The sequence below is a fragment of the Oryza sativa genome, chromosome 12 (assembly GCF_034140825.1).
Source record: "Oryza sativa Japonica Group chromosome 12, ASM3414082v1".
In the NCBI taxonomy this organism is placed as follows: domain Eukaryota; kingdom Viridiplantae; phylum Streptophyta; class Magnoliopsida; order Poales; family Poaceae; genus Oryza; species Oryza sativa.
The window spans coordinates 8,546,323-8,564,121 of NC_089046.1; the positions used below are offsets into that span (position 1 = coordinate 8,546,323).

The window sequence follows — 17,799 nt, forward strand, 5'->3', positions numbered from 1 at the left end:
TACAGAACCACCAATCCTATATATTGACCCCCTCCCTGGTTCATTTAAAACCGGTTCCAAAAGTAGTGTGAGACTTGACTCACGATAAAAACCAACAGTTCTACCACTGCAGAATCCTCTCGTGTGACTTTCATTTCCAACTTGTTCTAGTTGTTGCCTCTCTCTGTATATACACCACTTAGTAAGGACTACTACAATGGTAGAAGGCCAACCATGTCCAGTAAAGCCATTCTTGTCCACAACACTACAACTGTTGACACCTATATATTCCTTGATCATCAAGTAATATTACTTTACTTAAACACCGTGGGAATGGGGGAAGATTAGCTTGCCACCTCATCAATATTTTTAGAAATACCCCTCAACTTTGGTTAATTGCGTTCCGGTTCAGGCTATTGAGGTCCGTTCAATCACGCGCGAAGGAAGATCTAGCCATCCATGTGTCCCAGCGTGGCTGCTCTTCCACCATCGTGAGATCGTTGGATCAGGAACGGACGGCCTGGATTTGCCAAGAACCCTAGCCACCTCAGTCTCCTGCCCTCGACCTCGCGCGGCTCTCTTCACGCCCACGCCGCCTCGCCCTCCTCCCTCGCCCGCCCTCCTCGCCCTCCTCTCCTCACGCGTGTCACCTCCTCACCCTCCTCTCGCCGCTGTTGCACCGCCCCCGCCTCTCTCCCCAGTCAGGCCACTTCATTTACCAGCGAGAAGACTAGGGGCGTCGAATCCGATGACCCCCTCCTCTCCGCAGGCGATTCCGGCCGCCCGGACGAAAGGGTCATGAGTCACCACCACCATCTTCTCCACCCTGCTTGGTGTAGTGCCAGATCCGCTGGCAGGCCATCGATCTGGCGCTTCGTCTCTCCCCGGTGGATCTGGCCGCTCAGAGCCTCGCCAGCACCGAGGACAGCGAGCTCGCGCGGCGGCTCAGGGGCCCCGCCGTGGCCGTGGGGAAGCGCCTCAGTTTCATGAATGAGTACCTCGCCGAGGACCGTGACCCTTTCAGGTGCTGGGTCGTCACCGCCGCCGTCGCGTTCGTCACGTTCATCGGTAATCCCCCGCTGATCTCTCATCCCCCCCCCCCCGCCGATCTTCTCTGCCTTGCGTGCGAGTGAGGCTCTGACTACGCCTCAGCGTGCAGGTTTGGTTTATGCCGTCATGCATCACGATGTATGATATGAGCGTGCACGGTTAGTGTTCAGTCATTAGAGGGGATGGATCTAACTAACCGTTTGGTGCTCTTTTTTTCCCTTGAAATTTTGTTTGGATTTAGAATCAATCTGTCTCTTTATGCGGCATTTCTTGTAACAGCCCTAGCACAATTACCAGGTATTTGGAAGTGCACTATTGTCTTTTAGGTTGCATAATTAATATTTTTGCATTAGCCTCCGTATTCAATTATTTATTTTTTTTTCTTGAGCAAATTAAAACCGTAATCGGCAAATCAAAGCATCATCTACTTGTGCTCTATGTTAAACATAAGGGTATAGCTATTCATAATTTATTCAAATACTAGATTATTTATCATGAGTTAATATATTTTTTCTAGAATTTTTGCACTTAATTTTGACCTCATTAAAATTCAATATAATTCTCAGCATACCCCTTTTCATCTTTTTGCCTGAATTAAAATATTTTGAAATTTTGAGTGAAACTTTGAAAAATGGAAACTAGGCATCTCAATCTATCTCCACACCAGAATATACATTTTTGACTCTCTTTTAGCTAGGACAAACTAGTTACTCAAGAACGAGAGAGAAAATTCCTGAAAATTTACTGTTTTCAATGTGTCTGGCCTCTATCTGTCCCGTGGGCCCAGCTCAACTTGGTCCCACCTGTCACTGACTTAGGCTCTCCACCAAGCCCCACCCACGCTCCAGGTCGTGCAGCCCACCTCAGGTCCATAAGACAAGCAGGAAACCCTTTCATCTTCTTCCCCTTTCTTTCTCTGTTCTTTTCTTTCTTGCAAGCTGAGCTCCCAGCTCACTTCTTCCCATCAAAACTCCTCCAAACACTTGAGATCCATCCCTGCATGTCACACCACAGCAATCTCAAGTATCCAAGCCTCCCATCCATCCAAATATCTTCCACATGCATGGGTTCGTGAGGGAGATCAGGAAGAAAATAGGTGGAACTTGCTGCTGGTTTCAGCAGCAAAACAACCCTGTTTTTCCTCCACTTGGTGAGTTCCCTTACTATCCATGGTGTCCCTCTTGTGTGTGCCATTATGTTGAGCCTCCATAGCTCTCTCCGCAGGTCGTTGATGCAAGGTTTTAGAACAAGGAACAGCTGCAACTCGTATCTCTCCATTCCGGCGATTACAACCCCTATCTCTCTCGGTTTACTCAGGTTGCTATCACCATTTTTTTTTTCGTCATCGATTTGTACTTGTTCTATGGTTAGTTTGTGCTCCAACCTTCGCAACCTCAGTGCCACACCACCTGCATTGTAAAGTGTATGCATGCATGTATTGAAGCAGCAACCGTTGGACGACCTTTAGGAGTTGCCATTGGAAAGCAAGTTGCTGTCTTTGAGCTTCTTAGTTCTTAGGCTAGCTAGAAACTTCATGTTGTGACTTATTCCCTCGCTGAACTATCCAACACCTCGTATAAGTTGTGTTCACAAACCAATAGCTGAGTTAAATCATGCCTTCCTCATATTCGTCAATCACAGAGCATTTGGGAAGTAAACCTTGGAAACAAATCTTATGCAGTGCTGCAAGCAGCAGTTTTCTTTTCCTCACTCTCTAGATTTCTTAAATACCTACTAACTTATTCAAACACCAAATTAAATAATCCAAATACTTCTCTTATAACCAGTAAGTTATACTCTAGTACGGTACAAGTTGCACTCATGAAAATTTACTAGATTATGTGGGGATCACCAAATGATCTATAGTTTATATTCAGTTTTAGCATAGTGCCATTTTCAGTGTATATGGCTTGTTATTTTTATATCTCTCAAACCATAAATGTAAATGAGATGATTCCTATTTCTAAAATCTGTTCATCATACTCTCTACCTACTGTAATTAGGCCATGTTTTACTGAGCATATTGCATATGCATTTTTATTTGAATCTTATTCGCATATTGCTTCTTTTCGATAGATTCGGAGATTCCGGAGAGCGCTGAAGCGGACCCAGAGCCTGAGTGTGACTACCCTCAGCGGGAAGGCGAGCACCTAAGCATCTAGCACCCATGTTTTACTTAAATTCTTTTGGTTGCGAATCTATCTATCTATATATATATATATATATATATATATATATATATATATATATATATATATATATATATATATATATATATATATAATTGGTGCACTTACCTTAGTTATATATAGCTGCCATATACCTATTACTCTCCTGGTTGGGAATAGTTGGGATGTTTTATTCATTATGCTTAGTTTTGCTTAGTGGGGATACAACTATATGGCTGGACAGTTTTGTTAATTCTGGGATATGGACAACTTGGTTAATAGGCTAAAACTGAAGCACTTACATTAAATAATGGTTGATGAAATATGATTGACTTGGACGGGTGGTAGGGCGATGATGGGAGGTATGTTTCCCCTGATGCAGTAGCTCCGTCTGGGTCGTTAAGGACTGAACATTTTGACGTCTATTCAAGCACCCTACGTACTTACCACATACGTCTATTCAAGCACCCTACGTACTTACCACATGCCGTATCATGGGACCGGCTTGTTTGATTACTAGACCTACTGTGATCATTTACGCCCATCGGAGAAACGTGAGGATTTGGGATCCGCGGAATGCCCGATTGGCCGAGGTATGGCAGGGGGTATCTCCCGCGTGGTGAGCCTGCCTTAGTCACATCATACGCACGTGACTGAGTCGTCGGGGGCCCCGGTGTGGTTTAAATGGTTGGGGTGGGGCTAGGAAAGGACATGTGATGAGCTTGAATCACTTGTAGGTCGCACCTGTGTGGTGGACAGCATTTGATCCTTGTTCATCTCGTGTGGGTACAGTTGTACACCTCTGATCAGAGTATAATCTATTCGAATAGCCGTATCCACGGTTATGGACAATGCTTGATGTTTGCCTCAGTTATGTTAGCATCAAACTTGGGTTATTATGGTGGGTTTATGTTTGATGGTGATGTTGGCAGGTTGTGCCATGATGATATGGACTCTGGTAGTTCCATGGTGGATGTTGTGAGCGCCGTTTGGGCTCATTTACTTGTACCTTTCAGATTAATTTGATTGCTGTCCAGAATTTTATAATGTTGCTAATCAGTTTATTGTGTTATCGCTTCCACTTATATCTGCTCAATAAAATTGGCTTTATGCAAATGTTGAACTTAGGTTGCTCTAGGTTAAGGTAAACCTGCATACTTCTCTCTCCCCTTATATATATATATATATATTTTTTGGGTAAGACTCGTGAGTACAATCTTGTACTTAACCCGGCTCCGCTGCTTTCAAGTGAGGACTCCGGCGTAGAGTTGTGCTTCCTGTGTGGTCACTGTTCTGCCGGGGGCGGCGAGGGCAGTGAATGATCTTCTGCTGCCTTCAGCTTGGCTTTTGCCCGGTTGGTTTGCCCTTGTGGGGTTGTGGCACCACCGGTTTTTGTTTTGTGCTTCTGGCTTTTGTTTGAATCTTCCGCTGCTACTTGTGTGCTGTTAGATGGGACCTCGGACCCTATTCTGTACCAGATACTTGCTGTACTTAACCTCTTTTTATGCACTTGTGATGATGTTCCAATTCCCTGCGATGAATGTGCGAGGCTAGTCGCATTCCTGGGGACTAGCTGAGCATGAGTAATGGGTTTTGATCGCTTGAGATAATTGGGGATAGCGCTTTGGATCGAGGCACTGGGGTATGCCTTGTTTTCTAGTCGCCGCCTTCGTGTGGTTGACGGGCATATGACGGAGTAGCCTGGCAAGTTATCTTATGGTTATCTCTTGCGATCACTACTCGGCATTCCGATTATTATAGCAAAAGGTGTCAACCGTGATCATGGACACATTGAGGACGAGTGGCTTTTATGCGTGTTTGGATCCCACTCCTCCAACAGTATGTGGTGGTCGCGTTGGACACTGGATGATATAATACTCGGGGTGTCCACATTTCTACTGTGAACGTTACTCCAGATATATATTGGTTAAAGTGAGTAATTATTTCAAGGAGATTTTTTTTTTGGATTGTGGGATCCATGCCTAGTGCGCTTGTGTTTATGCCTTCATGGCCATGGGGTACAATGCATAGTGGCCTACGGGCAGTTTGAAATTCATGACAGGTCAACCTAATGTCTAATATTGTGGTCATTTGGTCAGTCAATTGTTTTACTATTGAGTCAAGCTAGCTGCTTTTTTTTTTTTTGCTGTATTGATATTACTATTTTGCTGCCAACAGATTGCTTGCCAAGTGGATTCTTTTTGCCCTCTTATTTTTAAGTTTCATGGCACTTGGTTGCTTATATGCGAACTTGATGCATGCTAGCATGTAGAATTTCTACCCAGAAGTGCTCCCTTACCCTCTTTTTACATGCTACACATTGTACAATCATTTTGTCAATGCACTATGGACTTCAATTGATTTGTAAAAAATGCGAAATCCAAGTAACGAAATTTCTTAATGTAGGGATCAATTTTTTTATCGCTTGATTAACAGGAATATTTTGTATGCAGTATTAGGTGTAGGGAGTGTTGATGATACCCCAGTAGAACTACCAAAGAAACTCTACATAGGTCCCCCAAGTGCCAAAACAATTCAACTTCCTGATGGAAGGCATCTGGCTTATAAAGAACAAGGAGTCACAGCTGACAGGGCAAGATTTTCGCTGATTGCTCCTCCTTCTTTTCTTTCGTCGAGATTAGCAAGTAAGACCAAATGTTGCATTGTTTGTTTTAACGTATCATCACAGCATGACATCATTACATATTTGATCTACATGGTTTCTTCGTGTACAGGAATCCCAGGAATCAAACCATCCCTCCTGGAGGAATTTGGGGCACTACTTGTGATCATTAATTAACACTGTAAAAGGAACACTATGAAAAATATGGGTAAATCATCTACTATCCAGGCTTTCTTATGATCTCATAGTACCTCCCCATTTTTTTTCTGTCAGCTCTAGTGTGTACATCTGTTGTTTATGCTCGCATCATCATCTCCTCTGAGGCATCTAGAGGGTTGGCATGCCAAAAATAATTCAAACTGCTTGAGTTCATATAATTCACTGTGCCTTCTAAAATAGAAGAATAACCTTTATATTTAGCTTTTGGGATAGCCAGCTAGGTAGCACCTAGGTCTATGGGTGGTTTGAAATACATTCCCAAAGAAAAAGCATTTTTAGCACTACAATTTAGGTGCCTTCATGAAAAAAGTCTCATCTGATCTGTACAATCTACAGGCCTAAACTCTTAAAAAGCATTAATGATTTACAATTACTACTGTCACACGTGACTATCCATTGTTTCTAGCTTCAGTTTTGCCTATTTTTATCTATGTGAGGTTCAGCAGCATGTAAGGAGACTTGGCACAACTATTACTGGTGTGTTAAGTCGGATTGCATTATATTTGAATCTCACAAAAAACATTCACTACAAGAAATCTATTTAATCTATGACAAAAACAAATCGTCATGGATCACTGAAAATTCGTCACAGGAATTTGTCTATGACGATTATACTAATCGTCATCTATTGAGCATCACAGATTAAATCTACCGACGTTTTCTTCGATATCTTCACGGATCAGCACGATCTATGACGTTTTTTAACCGTCATAAAACGCTTATGGGCTCATGTAGTCCAGCCAGGCCCAACCTTTATGATAAAATTAAACGTCACAGATGGTTGCTACGTGGTGGCCAACATGGTATGTTACATGGTCGTTTTGACACGTGTGATGATGTGGCAGCTGACGTCAACAATTTTTTTATACGGCCCATTATTTTCTTAACAGCCCATTATTTTTTTATGGCCCATTAATTTTTTTAACTGGCCCAATTTAAAATAGACCCATTTCAAAACTGGCCCATTTTGTGAACTAACTATCAGATCAATGCCCACTAAACAGGCCCATTAAATTTGAGCCCACCAAATGCAATCCAATTTCTCATACCATTTCATATGCATACCTAATTACAGATACCATCTCAGATTCAACTAATAACAGATAAAATCAGAATACAACAGAATTCAAACAATAGTTCATCTTAGATTCAACCTAATAACAGTCTCAGATACTTCCAGTATCAAACAATAGTTCAACAGCAAGCAACAAAAATTTGTGTAGCAGAACCAAGCTACCAACTTGTCCAAGAATCACACAACATTCAAGTATACCCAATTTTGGTTCAACAAACTGGTGAAAACACTTGCAGCACCACAAAAATCAGCAGCAAAAAATTGCTGAACCAAAAAATCAGCAGCAAAAAAGTTGCTGGTCCAAGTTCAGGTTCCCCCCACCAGCAGGACCTGCAGCACCTGAAACGTGTTGTTTGATTCCAGAAGCAAAGGCAGCAAAAGTTGAAAAACACCTTGCAACACCAAAATACCAAAAACAAATTAAGCCACTATCAGTGAGGCACTCCAAAACCAAAACAACATATAAGCTGCAACATGAAAAGATTTGTTTCAGCAATATCTAACATACCATCATGTCTATCAGCTTACTCCATTTTGACCAAGAACAACCTCAAGTTTAGCCTCCAACTCAAGTTTAGAAATAATGGATGTTGGCACTGCCATCATTTTCAGAAAGAAGATAACTACTATCTAACTCTGGTTACCTTACAAAAACACAATCCAATTATTCCTTGAATCCTAAACCTACAGCAGGACACTACTATTAATTTGTAGTAGCAATCAATAGTACTTTCTTCACTGGAAATTATGCATAGTCTCATATGGATTACGGATATTTATTCAACTGAAAACATGGTACAAAAAACATTCTAGAACCTAGGTCCACAGTCAAACTGAATTGTTGTAACGAAAAAGGGAACATAATTGGAGAGCTGCACGTTACATGTTACAATAGCTAAAATAACTGAATCTAGAATCTCTGAAGCAAAGCTCTGCTTTGGACTTTTTTATAGCTTCATTTCACAGAAGAAGCATACAACAGATCAGGATGGAGAGCAAAGCCCATTAAAGAATTGGAAGCCAAAAAAAAAGGTGTAGATCGCGTCAAGGAGAAACACAAAACAGAGGTGAAGGGGACTCACACCTGCAAATGGGAAGCCCCTAGTGCTTTAACTTGAAAATTGTCATAATGCCTTCTCAATTAAGTTTAAACAAAGAGGACAATTCTATATATTTGCTAGGAACTATGAGGAAAAAATATGGTCACCCTCCAAAGTATGCACATATATATTACTAAATTAAAGAAATCTTTTCTTCAGAAAAATCATTACTTTGGGCTATAGCCTCCATCTGACTAACAATTTTTCCTTTCCAAATAAACAGATTCCTCATAAACTTACATTTTTGTTCTGGACCAAATTGCTAGACTTTCATCAGCAAGCTAGCAATTAAAGGCCTTGTTGACCATGCAGAAAAGGAATGATCGATTCCCTGAGCTCATGACCAAAAATAAAACATGCATGCATACAAAAGAAATGGCAAGTGTCAATCTTAAGTATAATGAACACCCTATCTTTACAATATTTTTTTGCATATGTTTTAGTCCCCTATCTTTACAATATTTTTTGCATATGTTTTTATGGATACCCTAATATTTATACCATGGATGGCTTGAAAAAAAAAAAAAACAGATCCACCATCATCCAGCACTTTTTTCACTTGGTAATAAGGCCATGATTGGCATTCAGCAATGCCAATAGACAGGTATGCCAAACAATTGCATGGTTGTTGTCTGAACTGACTGAACAGCAACTAGTGCGGTCGTGGTGAAATGTAGTCTGCTAAACCATAGTACTGAACAGAATATAACTTAACTTGTGGAATGTAGTCCCAGTAAAGGATTCTACCAGGAAATCAAATCATGCAAGGACAATAATTGATATAATAGTTCTTACTTCTTTCAGTAGGGAGGAATCAGACCATCGCTGATGCTCGCAATCAGAACCTGAATCAGCAACCACAAGCACATCGGTCGTATATGAAGTATTGCAGAAATCATCAGGTAATTCTTTCAAGCATATATCCTCCATGCTTGCATTTTTCTTGGATCGTGAACGCGGGAAAGTGGGCAGCTCAGGGACTAGCCCTGCTTCTTCACCACTGGACATCAAGCAAAATAGAAGGTTTTCTGAGATTGACGGGAAAACTAGGCACAATAAAATAAATTTGTGCTATTTGACTATTTCTCCTACATTACAAGCCATCAGTTGTCACGCACATAAAGAACGGTAAGCATCTAATAAATCAAATCGAATGTTTAAACTAACCACTGGGCTTTGGACTATGCTACAAATCTATAAGGTTCAAATCCTGTTAATACGAATATAGGGGAAGACCCCAAGAGTACTAAAAGCCTATACCATTATATGCCCCCTTTCGACACATAGCATGACTGATTTATTGCAGCAAATCAATGAACATGGAAATCACAAAACCACTCTGAATGTAACTCCTAGTTCCGAATTAACATTTCCTCCAAAGAAAAAAAATTACACAATCCCAATTCATCGTTGTTCATATCCATCTGAAACAATTACCAATAGTCGAAGTGTCGAACATGTATGGTCGCATCGCAACAAGCAGAAGAAACCAGGTACCTTTCCAACATGTAGGGTTTCTTGGGGAGGCGCCTCCCCTCCTTGAGGCAGTCCTCGAACCACCGTTGGCTGACGACGAGCGTCCGAAGCCTCCGCGCTAGGAGGCGGTCGTGAGCGGCGAGGAGGTGGTGCGGGGCGTCGACGGTCGAGGGCGGCGAGGAGGCCCCCGCGCCGGCGCGCCCCCGCGGCCCCGCGGCCCCGCGCCACCTGCCCGCCCCGCGATTGCAAGCCGCCGACCTGCCGCTGGTCATCGTCATTGTCGTCGTCGCAGCTATCGGCGCCGTCGTCGTCGTTGCAGCCACCGGCGCCGTCGTCGCCGTAGCCTCCGCCGCCGCCGTAGCTGCTCGCTCCCGCCTGCCTAAGCACACCGCCGCCGCTCCGGAGGGCGGATCCGCGTGCTCCAGGCCGTTCCCGAGGACGGAGGCCGCTGGATTCATGCGCCGCCATCGTTACCGAGGACGGGAGGCGGCGGATCCGCGCTCCACTGTCCTTCCCTGGCTGGGGGAGTGAGGCTGGGAAGGGCGAAGAGGTGGCTGGGGGCGGAGATGGAGGCAGCGCGGTGGATGGTGGCGGTGGGGGAATGGATGGTGGCGGCGGCGGCATATGGATTTAGGGTGCGTTCGTTCTGGGGGATTGGGTGAGAAAGGGACATCGTGTTCCGTGCGCACGCTTCCCAAACTACTAAACGGTGTATTTTTAAAAAAATTTTCTATAGGAAAGTTGCTTTAAAAAATCATATTAATCTATTTTTAAAATTTAAAATAGTTAATAATTAATTAATCATACGCTAATGGCTCACCTCGTTTTACGTATCTTCCCAATCTTCTCTATCCCCTCTCCTCAAACTCACCCTTAGTTTAGGCTAGGGTTTGGGAACAGCTTATATGCATTAGAAGCAATCCGACGTGAATTTACCAAACTGACCCTGGTGTGTTCAAAGTAGTACGTACAAAATTGTATGAACAAAATGGACATTTAACCTTAAATTCATGAGAACTTTAAATTTAATTTTAGGCTGATTTTTATGTTTCAAATGCAAAAGTCATACAAAATAAAATTGTAGATCTACAGGTCCTTTTTACAATTAAGTTCATTTGAACAATTCAAATTTTAAATTTTTAAAATTTGATAACTTCGAACAAAAATTAGGGTTAATAAATGATTTCAAAAGGAAAAGTTACCAAAACCAAAGTTGTACAACTCATCGAGATACAAAATTTTTATTTTAGTCATTTCTCAATATGAAATTTGAAATTTGAAATTCAAAGTTTGAGAACTTCAAATAGAATTTTCTATCAGTGAACGACTTCAACTGAAAAATTCATCAACATCAAAGTTGTATAACTCATCAATATCTATAACTTTTATTTGAGTCATTTCTTTATCCGATAAAGTAATTTGCAACACCGTTCACAAAATGTACATATCTCTTATATGGTTTATAAATTGTAAGAGATATATGTATAGTCGGATGAAAAATTGACCAAAATAAAAGTTATAGATATTGATGAGTTATACTACTTTGTTGTAGGTGACTTTTTCAGTTGAAATCATTTATTATTAGAAAATATTGTTTGAAACTGTCATAATTTGAAATTCAAATTCAAATTATTGAAACAAAGTCATATGGCAAAATGACCAAAACAAAAGTTGTAGATATTGATAAGTTTTACAGCTTTGTTATTAATAACATTTTTAGTTGAAATCATTTAGTATTTAAAAATATCATTTGAAGTTGTCATAATTTGAAATTCAAATTTTATATAGGTCAATCAAACTCAGATAGAGAAATAACCAAAATAAGATTGGAAGATTTCAATAAGTTATACAACTTTGTTTTTGATAACTTTTTCACATAAGTTCATAGTATGATAAAATTCGATTCGAAGGTAATAGGCCTTTTGCTCCTCCCTCGCCAAAAAGTCCATTCTGCATCCCTTCTTTCAATTAATTTCAAAATATTAAACCTTCGAATCGAGTTTTATCATACTAAATGAACTTATGTGAAAAAGTTATCAAAAACAAAGTTGTATAACTTGAGATCTACCAATCTTATTTTGGTTATTTCTCCATCTGAGTTTAATTGATCTATATAAAATTTGAATTTCAAATTATAACAACTTCAAACAACATTTTCAAATAATAAACAATTTCAACAAAAAAGTCATCAACAACAAAATTGTATAAACCATCAATATTTACAACTTTTGTTTTGGTAATTTTGCTATATGACTTTGTTTTAATAATTTGAATTTGAATTTCAAATTATGACAACTTCAAACAACATTTTCAAATACTAAATGATTTTAAATGGAAAAGTCATCAACAACAAAGTTGTATAACTCATCAATATCTATAACTTTAGTATTTGTCATTTTTCTATATGACTTTGTTTGAATAGTTGAATTCGAATTTCAAATTATGACAACTTCAAATAACATTTTCAAAAACTAAATGATTTCAACTGAAAAAGTCATCAATATCAAAGTTGTATAACTTATCAATATATATAACTTTTATTTGGGTCATTTCTTCATCCGATAAAACGATTTATAATATTGTTTACAAAATATACATATCTCTTATATAGTTTATAAACTATAAGAGAGATATGTAAATTTTGTGAACATTGTTATTATTACTTTGTCGGATGAAAAAATGACCAAAACAAAATTGTAGATATTGATAAGTTATACAACTTTTTTGTTGATGACTTTTTCAGTTGAAATCATTTAGTATTTAAAAATATTATTTGAAGCTGTTATAATTTGAAATTCAAATTTTATATAGCTCAATCAAACTCATAGGGCCTTTTGCTCCTCCCTCACCGAGAAGTCCATTTTGCCTCCCTCCTTTCAATTAATTTGAAAATATTAAACCTTCGAATCAAATTTTATCATAGTAAATAAACTTATGTGGAAAAGTTGTCAAAAACAAAGTTGTATAACTTATTGAGATCTACCTATCTTATTTTGGTTATTTCTCCATATGAGTTTGATTGACCTATATAAAATTTGAATTTCAAATTATGACAACTTCAAATAACATTTTTAAATAATAAATGATTTCAACTAAAAAAGTCATCAACAACAAAATTGTATATATCATCAATATCTACAACTTTTGTTTTGGCCATTTTGCTATATGACTCTGTTTCAATAATTTGAATTTGAATTTCAAATTATGATAACTTTAAACAGCATTTTCAAATAATAAATGATTTCAACTGAAAAAGTCATCAACAACAAAGTTATATAACTAATCAGGATCTACAACTTTTGTTTTGTTCATTTTTCTATATGATTCTGTTTCAATAATTTGAAATTGAATTTTAAATTATAACAACTTCAAACAACATTTTCAAATATTAAATGATTTCAACTGAAAAAGTCATCAACAACAAAGTTATATAAATCATCAATATCTATAACTTTTGTTTTGGTCATTTTGCTATATGACTCTGTTTCAATAATTTGAATTTGAATTTCAAATTATGACAACTTCCAATAATATTTTCAAATACTAAATGATTTCAACTGAAAAAGTCATCAACAACAAAGTTGTATAAATCATCGATATCTACAACTTTTGTTTTGGTCATTTTATTATATGACTCTGTTTCAATAATTTGGATTTGAATTTCAAATTATGACAAGATCAAACAACATTTTTAAATACTAAATGATTTCAACTGAAAAAGTCATCAACATCAAAGTTGTATAACTCATCAATATCTATAACTTCTATTTTGGTCATTTCTTCATCCGATAAAGTGATAGTAACATTGTTCATAGAATTTACATATCTTTTATATGGTTTTGAAGTATTTAAATCGTGACGAAATTGTTATAACATCACAGGTTTTGGGCCTGTTTATGATGAAATCGATAAACTGTCACGTTATTATGGGCCTTGTATACATAGTTGCATATCCGTGACGATCTCTGAAAACATCACGAAAATTTCGTCAAATTTCGTCACAAATTAAATAGATTCTTGTAGTGATTGCAGACCATCATATTTTAAGACATATTAGAATTCATGCAAGTATATATCATCCTATGCTCCTATGAAATATGTATCTATGGAATGTGGGACACTATTCTTTTTGTTGGATATATGATAGTTTCCTTACCAAATGGAAGTCAACTCTGTTCTAATTTAAAATTCACTGTTAATTTGGATTTGAATTTCAAATTATGACAAGATCAAACAACATTTTTAAATACTAAATGATTTCAACTGAAAAAGTCATCAACATCAAAGTTGTATAACTCATCAATATCTATAACTTCTATTTTGGTCATTTCTTTATCCGATAAAGTGATAGTAACATTGTTCATAGAATTTACATATCTTTTATATGGTTTTGAAGTATTTAAATCGTGACGAAATTGTTATAACATCACAGGTTTTGGGCCTGTTTATGATGAAATCGATAAACTGTCACGTTATTATGGGCCTTGTATACATAGTTGCATATCCGTGACGATCTCTGAAAACATCACGAAAATTTCGTCAAATTTCGTCACAGATTAAATAGATTCTTGTAGTGATTGCAGACCATCATATTTTAAGACATATTAGAATTCATGCAAGTATATATCATCCTATGCTCCTATGAAATATGTATCTATGGAATGTGGGACACTATTCTTTTTGTTGGATATATGATAGTTTCCTTACCAAATGGAAGTCAACTCTGTTCTAATTTAAAATTCACTGTTAATTTCTTTCTTTATGAATATCACGTGGTGCTGCGTATATGTATTGGTTACCAATATGTAATAATTATATTGGCAAAAGGTGATATTTGTAGATATACAAAAAGTAAAGCTTAGTTAGGTGACTTCATTGATTCAATAGATAGCTTTTCTTTCCAATGAGGTCATGACTCATGAGGGACATGAATCTATAAATGTCTTGCCAACAGTTTACTTTTGTTGTTATCAGGGCATTCAGTCCTACTGTGCTACACTGCTATGAGTTCTTCTTTTATCGGAGGCTACAAGCCATAACATTTGGGTTTAGATTGTCCATTACCTTATAAGCTATAACAGGATGGATATATCATATATGTAATGTATCATATACATATATATAGGCAACAGCTTGCCCAAATTGTTGTCTAGCATGGTAAAGGTACATTCTTAGAAATGTGCAAATGCCTGGTAATATTTGGTAATATATGTTTTGTACTGAAGGTGATAATCCACATCCTTTTTATATATGTATATGTCAGTAAAATAAATAGTAATACTTCATACCACACCTAATGTACTATTATTTCTTATTTTGCAACTATCTGCCTTTAGCCTTTGCAATTTGTAGATGGACGAGCTCATGAACACAAATGCAAGTATGAACAGTTGGGGAGCCTCATATGTGAGATAACGACTAATCCGGAGGATATGTTTTTTTTTCTTAGTTTTTATTCTTAATGTCCACATTTTGTAGGAGTTCTCCACTAACATGCTCTGCTGTGTGATTCTCAGTTCTATCTTGTGGTCACAACACTAGCTATCAACTACTCACCGCTCTCTTGGCTCCCATATTAGGACCAACACTATTTGTTGACACTTGAACATTTGGTGATATTTATCATGTGCATTGAATGATTTGTAAAATTTGTAAGACAATTCTATTTCATCAATTATTGTTTCTCCTTGCTCATTTCTAATATGCAAATGATCCAAATACATGCTATATAAAAAAATTATATACTGTTAAATTTATTTCTCTTCTGATATCGGACAGGCGCAGCGAAGCGCGCAGTTATTTCTAGTATTTTCAACCACGAGGGGCTTTGATCAATGGACGTCAAACCTCAATGTTAAAATTACGTGAAACTCACAACTCTTGGTCTTAGGAACTAGGGGCATCAGTAGCATAGACATGGTTCCAAGTCCTTATTAGTAGACCACGCTACTGTACAACACACCGCATAGAGAGCGCTAAGATTTTTCCTCCTTTTTCAGAGTAAAATTAAGAACCGGTATCAATAACCACTTATTGGTACCGGTTTATAACAAAAATATGTGTCAATAGTCCTCCGAAATAATAGGTGCCAGTTCTTGTAACAAACCGATGCCTATTAACATCACATAGGTGCTGATTCTTATAATAAATCGGCACCTATGAGTGCAGTACCATAGGTACCGGTTTTTATGATGAACCGATACATATGGACATCGTATATGTGTCGGTTCTTAATAAAAATACACTAATAAGCTGGCACCTATGATGACACAACTCATATATGTGTGTTTTTATTTAAACTTTTCATATAAAGTCGGATGATGATAAACTTTAGATCAAACTTTGTAATTGATAACTTTTCGATTTCAGGTCATTTTATATGTCCGAAAATGTATTACAAGGTCTCGGATTTGCACAAGTGAATATTTAAAATTTCTAAACGATATTGGATGGAGACAAAACCTATATAAAAGTTGTAGATATACTCTCTTCGTCCCAAAAAAGGCAACCTAGTACTAGCACATCCTAGTACAACGAATTTGGATATAGAGTATATCCAGATTTATTGTATTAGGATATATCACATCGTAGTATAAGGTTGAGTTTTTTGGGACAGAGAGAGTAGATGAGATCTACATTTTTGTAGTTCACAAACTTTTTTTAGGCTCATCTATGATGTTAAATATGGGTTATAAGTTTGGATGATAATAGTTTTGAAATAATAACATTTGTTTTCAAGACAACACATGTTTATAGGTGAGATGATAAGAAGGCTTTAGGTGGAGTGAGAGGTCGTGAGTTTGAAATTTACTTGACACATGTATATGAATATGGGTTGAAAATATCATTTGACTTGTGAGAAGGATAGTGTGATTGTATAGGTGCCGTCCCAAAATATAACAACTTTTACCCCTCAAGATTTATCTCAAAATATAACAACTTCTCCACCAACATTCTCTTCCCAACCAATCACAGCTATCCACCATTCACTTTTCCTACCTAACTCCACTACTCAACCAATCACAACACTCCAACATTTACTTCTATCTACTTTCTTAAAAACCGTGTCCAACTCTAAAAATGCTTATATTCTGGGACGGAGGGAGTATATTTTTTAGCAGCTTCAAAAATTAAAAATGAGTGCATACCACATAGGACCGGCACCTATAAAACTGACACCTATCATGAGGTTCCACGTAGGTGCTGGTTCAGTGACTTCGGATATTAGTGCTGAAAATTGGTGCCAGCATCGAACCTATAAACCATTTTAAACCGGTACATATGAGCTTTAGGCCCCTTTGAATCAAAGGATTTATGTAGGAATTTCATAGGATTTAAATCCTATAGGAAATTTTCCTATTTGGCCCTTTGATTCAAAGGATTGAAGCTTTCCAAATCCTATGAAATTCCTATGGAATGGCACATTGCATGTGTATTTTGGAGGAAATTTAGCAAGAGCTCCAACCTCTTGGAAAATTTCCTTTGAGTCTATCTCTCTCATCTAATTCCTGCGTTTTTCCTGCGCTCCAATCAAATGACCATTCCTGTGTTTTTCCTGTGATCCTCTGTTTTACACTTCAAATCCTGTCAGAATCCTGTGTTTTTCCTATTCCTCCGTTTTTTCTACCCTGCGATTCAAAGGGGTCCTCCGTTTTTTCTACCCTGCGATTCAAAGGGGCCCTTAGCTTTTACTCCATCCATCCCACGAAAAACCAACGTAGGTGGGGATGAGACACCACCCTATCCCTAGTGGCAGCGATTTGAATTTGTTGACCTAGGCTCCGGGCAACCATCACATCGGAGACCACCGGAGACCAGGAGGCTGATTCGTATGAAATTGTCGCCATCCAAACACAGAGCTCAGGCAGACCAGTTCTTGGCCCATATATATATTCCAGCTGGTCCACCGTGTGAGAAGAAACCCTGGGAGTATACTTGCGCGTAAAGTCCAAGTTTTGTTGTACTAAATTAGTAAAGTACAAGGTATGTGTGTGTTTTTTTTTTTTCATTGTTGTATATCTTGGTACCCAAGGAAAACACTTGCCTAGTGTTATAAGACCGGCTCCAATATATTCCTCAAAAGCCTAACGCGGAAGAACATAATAGAAT

At 38.1% G+C, this 17,799-nt stretch overlaps 1 protein-coding gene and 1 long non-coding RNA gene across 5 annotated transcripts; one reads left to right on the forward strand and one right to left on the reverse strand.

Moving 5' to 3' along the window:
• Window positions 1-1,932: 1,932 nt before the first annotated feature.
• LOC136354813 (uncharacterized) lies at window positions 1,933-4,726 on the forward strand. Its single transcript, XR_010738630.1, has 4 exons — window positions 1,933-2,179; window positions 2,254-2,346; window positions 3,106-3,171; window positions 4,447-4,726. It is a non-coding gene; the product is annotated as an uncharacterized lncRNA (long non-coding RNA).
• A 2,438-nt stretch (window positions 4,727-7,164) lies between these two features.
• LOC4351893 (uncharacterized) lies at window positions 7,165-10,293 on the reverse strand. 4 transcript variants are annotated; one of them, XR_001541687.3, is made up of 3 exons: window positions 9,712-10,293; window positions 7,623-9,214; window positions 7,165-7,506 (listed from the first exon to the last, which is right to left on the reverse strand). XR_001541687.3 is itself a non-coding variant. In XM_066306503.1 (3 exons), the coding sequence occupies exons 1-3, from the start codon at window positions 10,146-10,148 to the stop codon at window positions 7,421-7,423; spliced, it is 666 nt and encodes a 221-aa protein (XP_066162600.1). In that variant the 5' UTR covers window positions 10,149-10,293; the 3' UTR covers window positions 7,165-7,420. The 4 variants fall into 4 exon arrangements, 3 of the variants coding, with proteins under 3 accessions (XP_066162600.1, XP_015618065.1, XP_015618063.1); XM_066306503.1 differs by having other exon boundaries at window positions 7,165-7,444; window positions 9,010-9,214; XM_015762579.3 differs by having other exon boundaries at window positions 7,165-7,453; window positions 9,010-9,214.
• Between the last annotated feature and the right edge of the window lie 7,506 nt (window positions 10,294-17,799).

What these genes read in the sequence shown, in the direction of transcription:
- LOC4351893 (XM_015762577.3), bottom strand. Translation starts at nt 10,148, where the DNA reads ATGAATCCAGCGGCCTCCGTCCTCGGGAACGGCCTGGAGCACGCGGAT. An exon ending in AAACCCTACATGTTGGAAAG is followed by an intron (nt 9,215 to 9,711) that starts GTACCTGGTTTC and finishes CTTGATGTCCAG; the next exon opens with TGGTGAAGAAGCAGGGCTAG. An exon ending in ATTCCTCCCTACTGAAAGAA is followed by an intron (nt 7,507 to 9,009) that starts GTAAGAACTATT and finishes TGGTGTTGCAAG; the next exon opens with GTGTTTTTCAACTTTTGCTG.